This window comes from Tympanuchus pallidicinctus, unplaced genomic scaffold (genome assembly GCF_026119805.1).
Source record: "Tympanuchus pallidicinctus isolate F22 unplaced genomic scaffold, pur_lepc_1.0 scaffold5, whole genome shotgun sequence".
NCBI lineage: Eukaryota > Metazoa > Chordata > Aves > Galliformes > Phasianidae > Tympanuchus > Tympanuchus pallidicinctus.
This window is the reverse complement of record NW_026294769.1, coordinates 44,125,909-44,131,908: the sequence shown is the minus strand read 5'-3', so window position 1 is coordinate 44,131,908 and position 6,000 is coordinate 44,125,909. Positions and strand designations below refer to the sequence as shown.

At 41.2% G+C, this 6,000-nt stretch overlaps 1 protein-coding gene across 3 annotated transcripts in view; it reads right to left on the bottom strand.

The window, feature by feature from the left end:
* Positions 1-2,953: 2,953 nt before the first annotated feature.
* SULF1 (sulfatase 1) overlaps positions 2,954-6,000 on the bottom strand; it is a 106,278-nt gene continuing 103,231 nt past the window's right edge. For 2 of the 3 annotated variants that reach the window (XM_052704894.1, XM_052704895.1), the window contains one exon: positions 2,954-5,582. In XM_052704894.1, the coding sequence (XP_052560854.1) occupies positions 4,765-5,582 (818 nt within the window). In that variant the 3' untranslated portion in view covers positions 2,954-4,764. The remainder of the gene's footprint in view (positions 5,583-6,000) is intronic. The other variant, XM_052704897.1, reaches the window with a different exon arrangement.

Sequence of the window (6,000 nt, the reverse complement as noted above, 5' to 3'; positions counted from 1 at the left end):
TCTGTTCAAAGTTGATATTGGCAGAGTTGGAAAAATACATAGGATACAAGTCTGTGTGCATCCACACACAGCTCAATATGCCAGGGCATGAACCCAAGGGCAGGGCTCCTGATGTCTGTGCTGTGCAATGCTTATTTCACTCCATGGCTCCGATTTAGTCCACACCAAGCCATTTCCATATGCTTTGTGATGTAGGGATATGCCACAGGGATCTCCCAAAAGGCAGAATTGGCTGAGACAGGGTGAGTTTCCTCATTCCTGAAGTCACTCAGCACTGCAGGCTGTGCGCATCAAGGACCATGTCTTCACACAGCATTACAGGTCTGCAGCATGCACCCCACTGACACACAGCAAAAGCTGCAGTGGGTGCAGCACATCCTTGTAGTATGGTGGACATTTAAAAATGAAAACAAATGGAAATTACATTTTGGGTCTATGAAAACACAGAAGAGCCAAGAGGAGCCCTTGAGCTAAGTGCTGTACAACATGGATACGGCTCACCCAGTTGGTATAGCAGTGTGGCTAGTCAGTCTTGGAGCTCTCTTACAGTCTGGGCTCACTTCTTTTATGTAAAAGCACAGATATATCCAGAGGTAGAAACTCTGTGGAGTGCCCAGCACCTTGCAGGTCGGAGCCCTCAGGAGGTTTGGACAGTGCACTACTGTTGGGGAGTGACTCATGGACAGGGGGACAAACCAGGGGGCCTCAGCCCTGTCTGACTGCTGTACTTGCACTAAGAATTCTTTGTTTTCATTCTCCAAAACATACAACCAGATTAAAAAGCATCTGGCAGAATGAAAGTCCCCACTGTCCAACACCAGAGCTGTTAAATGAAGGATAAAGTAGATAAAGTCGCCAATAGTTTTCTGGCACACAGAGGCTGCTGCTGCTGGTTTTAAACCGAACAAATGAGCAAACTGCACGGGAGAGGCACTGCTGTGCGGCTCTGCACTGACACCTGCTGCCTGAACCCCCGGCAGCTCCAGGTGGCTCAGGCTGTGAGTGCATCTCCCCGGACCGGACGTGGTCTTATGGAGACTCGCAGCTTGTATCCTTCCTACCGCACTTTGGCTCTCACTGCAGACTGCTGGCAGAGCACCCCATCTGGATCGCTTTTGCTGAAACAAAAGGAGGGAATTTTATTATGGGATCACTCCCAATGGGCACCAACAGTCCATGGGCACTCAGGCCATGAGAACCATGCTGAGCCAATCTTCTCTGTGAATGGCTCACGGCCTCCCTGCCCAAGTTGTTCCACCACACAAACTCTCTGCTGCTAAGAGGTTCTGAAGATGATGAGGCCTGTGCTCTGAAAAACACTCCCTTCTCACATAAACATAGAGAAATTCATATTTCTTGAAGACTTTAGGTGGTGGGAGGTGTCAGGAAGTGGCTCATGCAGTTCAGGGGTGTGAGGGCATTACTATCTACCTTCTTTAAGATCCCAGGGGAAACACTTCACCTAACTCTGACAATTAGAACAGATGTGCAAGCCTTGAAGATATTCCTAATCAGCTCCAGGCCCCTTCTAGAAAGTAGAAAATGACATCATGCCTTTCAGAAAAGACACACCTCCATTATTTTGCAGATCAGACAAAGCCAACCAAGCAGGTCCCTCTCTCAGGCCTCCCCATGCGAGGACCACTCACCCACAAGATCAGATGAGGGCATTTGTTTTCTTGCCTAGCCCGTCACTCTCCAGCACCTGCAAGGGGTTCCTGACAATCACACCACGTGTTGCTCAATGCTTGACTGTCTCAGCTATGGAATAACAAGTACAGTACAGGAGGAAATGTAGACTTCACTGGGACAGTCTCAGGCTGTCTAACAAGTTGCTTAGGACATCCGCGTAGGGATGTGTTAGCTTTTGACACTCTTTCTTTGGGCTGGTTTTATAGTTGATACTTGTTTCCAGAACGCAAGGACCAGAGTACAGTTCTCTCTGTACCTCTAAGCTCCAGGGAGCCTCATTTTTTTTCAGCACATTACTGTAAGAGAGCTGCAAAGAGACTCCCACATAAACTATCTGATAGTTTGGAAGGCGAGGCACTGTTTTGGAAGAAGGAAGGTTGATCACTCTCACACTGAGGAAAGTGCAAACTCACATCTTCCATTTCATGAGTGAGTACTTCAAGCTGTCACATACACAGGAAGGACAAGAGGGGTAAATGGATGGACCACGCATTTGCACTGTTCCCTTCTGTCTCTTTGCCAAAGCTTAAAGAGAGGAGAAAGCACCTTGCTAAGCTCTGTCAAAGAAACACTCTGAGAATGGAGGGCACATATTTGTTATTGGATAATTCCCTACACAAAGACACGAGTAAGATGGATGCATAGGACTGTACTTAAGCTCGCCTTTGTACTTCAAGTTGTCTCTGACTTGCTGGCTCAGCTTCTTTTGAAATGTGCCCTTGGAGCTTCCAATGTGCCTTCCAGAGGCAGGTATCTCTAGAATTGTCTATCCAGCACTGCCACGATAGATTTTTAAGCACTGAGGCTCTCTGTTGTTCCCCTCATGATTTCCACATACAACCCCTGTAACTTCAAGTCTGCAGGAGCAGAGATGTCCAAGCACTGTGTAAATGAAAGAAGAGGTCAAGAAGTGCAGCTTCAGAGACAGATTTTAACTTAAGCAGCTAACTGTATTCACATGTCACCAAGGACACACAGGGCATGTGAAAGACAACCTTTACCTTGAAGCCTACATTATTCTTCGTAGTCCTCTGTGTGAGGAGATGCTCCTCCTCACAACAGATCTGTGGTCCACTATCAGTGGTCCAGTCCGTGTTGTGCCCAGCCTGTTGCACCTTGCTGCTGCAGGTAGGGATCAGGGGGTGGCATGATGTGACACTGCTTTACTCCCATGAACCACAGTTCTGCAGCCTTGTGCCATGACTTCAGGGAAGAAAGTATCGGATGAATTGGGATTTAAAAAAATAAATCACAGCGGGTCTTAAACAAAAAAATATATATTATTCACAATCTCCAGGAATAATTTAAAACTAACAGAATGTAGCGTGTTATTTCATTACCCTTCATTGCTTTCAGTGTGGATGGATTCTTAAAGCCAAAAATCTGAACATATTTTTAAAATAAATCTGAATTGCTAGGAAAGCTGGATCATCTGGACTTCTCTGAAGCAGGTAAAGTAAAACACTTTTTATTTCAAGAAATATTGCTTCTAGACTTTCCTGAAGCCAGAATTGTTCTATAAAAGTATCACAGAAATATTATACAAGATTTAAAAACACAGCTGGTATCCTAGTAACTTGAAACCTATGTACAAATAGCATCATTCATGACCATAAATACGTTTGTTCTATCAATCAGCCCATGACACATACATCAGATAAAGAGCTAGTTAATTTTAACATATGTACAGAGTCCATCAAAAAGACTGCTCTTTAAAATTATTAAAATCCTACTAAAACAATCTTGTTTTTAAAAAGTTTCAACTGAAAGTACAATGTGATGAATGTAAGTTTAACCTGCAGTGCTTGCAATAGCCCAAAAACACTCACTACACTAAACAAGACGGAACAGATAGGAAAACACTCCCAAGAATCGGATGCTGTGGAATTACATCTGATTGAGGTAATTCTCTTTTGGTGGCATTGTGCTAATTATTTTGAATTTATTAAAAAAAAAAAAAACAACAAAACCAGATACTAAGTTTCTAGTAATACAGATTTTCAAAGTTATTTTTGTGTTATACTTTATAAACTTTAAAGTTTGATAAAGTTCAAGAAAAAACTTAGAACAATACAACAACAAAAAATATCTAAGCTACTATTTTTTACCCCATGTGCCTTTTGCATCTAGAATAATGTAAATCTAACATGATTTTATCATTCCCTTTAATGACTGTTCAAAACAACAAGAAAAAATAAAGTCTCAAAATGAAAAGAATGCGTTCAAGATAATGTTCAGTCTAATAAAAATCAGATCTTGTGACAAAAGTATATATGAATTGATGTAAACCCTTCTACCAGTATCAGATAAAAAGAAAAGTAAAAAAAAACCCTCATGTATTTTTAATACTGACAATATCATATATAGGGAAACAATCCAATTTAAACAAATCCTCCTATACTTAACAAGTATTAGCCATACCTTTCTGAGAGTAAATTTAATTAAATCAAAGTAACAAAACCATGCAATATTTTTGCTAAGATGATATTCAAACAGTCTGTTTCCACAATCCATGCTGATTATCTCTTTCCTGTCAATCTATTTATTGGTTTCACAATTACATTAATCACCGAACAAACTAAGAACAGGTAAGCTATTAGATTCATAAACGGTATGGCATACAGATTTTAAAAGTGCAACATCATTTTAGTTAAAAGTGTGGCATTAGGAATTTCCAGTGGTTAAAATAATTTATCAAAAATACATTATGCAGACAGATTGGGTGGACTGAAACATTCATTCATGGTAGGATCATTTGGAAATGGAGAAAGTCATTTGAACATCCTTGTCAAAGAAATTATTTTAGCTTACAGAGAATGTGCTACTGCATTAGAAAGTTAACACTGTTTCTTTCCATTAAAAAGCTGGAAATCTTGCTTTCCAGTTTGGAGAATCACTGTGAAAGTATGTATGGGTGTGTGTGAATAAAATACACACGGACAAACACTGAACTGGTCTTAATTTAGCTGCAAATTTCATCTACAGTGAACATGGAATGTCAGTTGTCATGATGACCTTTATTAGTCTGCTAATAATAAAAAGGAGAATGTATTTAATGATTTGCAACTTGATCTAACCCAAGGAGAGTGAAGATGAGGCACTGCCTTCTATGTTTAGGACTTGTGAAGTTTCCCCTCTAAGACTTTGTTCTGCTTTTTTCAAAAATGCTCCTGTTTTCTGGGTACTGATGGATGAATCCCTAATGGATACATTTAGAGCCTGATGAACAACAGGTTGATCGGACCTCACGGGAAGATACATTTGATCTCCAAATATGTCTCTCATAGCATCAGTGTCCTGATGAGTGTCTTTTTGAGGAATGCTGACGGGTTGTAGCATGAAGCCATGCCGGGACTCCAACTCTATCAAACCATTTCCACTGAAATCCATATCAAAACGGTCCGATTCTTTATCCTCCATCCATTTTTCAGGTTGATTATTTCTCCAGTGTGCGTCATTCAAACTACTTTTTTCAGGAATATCATTGTTTAATTCAAGTTTTCTCTCCTGACTTAAATTCATGGTGCTCAAAGCTAGGGCTGCAAAGTCTGTTGGCACAATAAGCTCCAATTCTTCTCCAGTCAGGCCGCTCGCCTCTTCTGCAGAAGACATTTCTGCTGAGGTTGATGTAGATGATTCGTCTCCATCCCTGTTGCTTTGAGCAGTGTTAGCCTTGTCTGTTTTATTTTGCTGGTAGTAACTGTTCAGCAGTGCAAACATTCTATCTACATCCTTCAAGTAATTAGTCCAGTCAGCCAGACTAAGTCTATAGTTGTATCTGTGTTCATATACACTTTCATTCACTCTGTACAAGTCTTCCAGTCCTTGCCAGTTGATGTCACCAGTGAAATTGGGCAGGTTAGCCTTCCCATCCATCCCATAACTGTCCTCTGTTAAAAGAAAGAATACAGCCTAATGGTGAACATCAGCTTAAAGGTGCAAGCAAAGCTGCTGCGTGTTCCTCCTCCCATTTCCTTGAAAGCACCACTACGCATAGCATATGTATCTCTAACTGGAAGATGCTCCACATCTGCAATCATCTTGCTAATGATTGTGGCCTCAGGTGAGTCACAGCTCCTGCAGAACACACAGCAGTGAAACCCCTGTTTTCTGTTGCATCCTTGGACTGAGTAAAACAGGGCAGAATCTGCCCTAATGAGGCTTTGTGATGGCATTTAACAATAGATCTTCCCTATGGTATTTCAAGGCATAAGACTTGTTTTAGTGCCTGACTAATTCATTTGCCTATCCTAAACATTCCACCAAATGATGCAATGAACAAACAATGGTTGAGTATAATAGATGGGA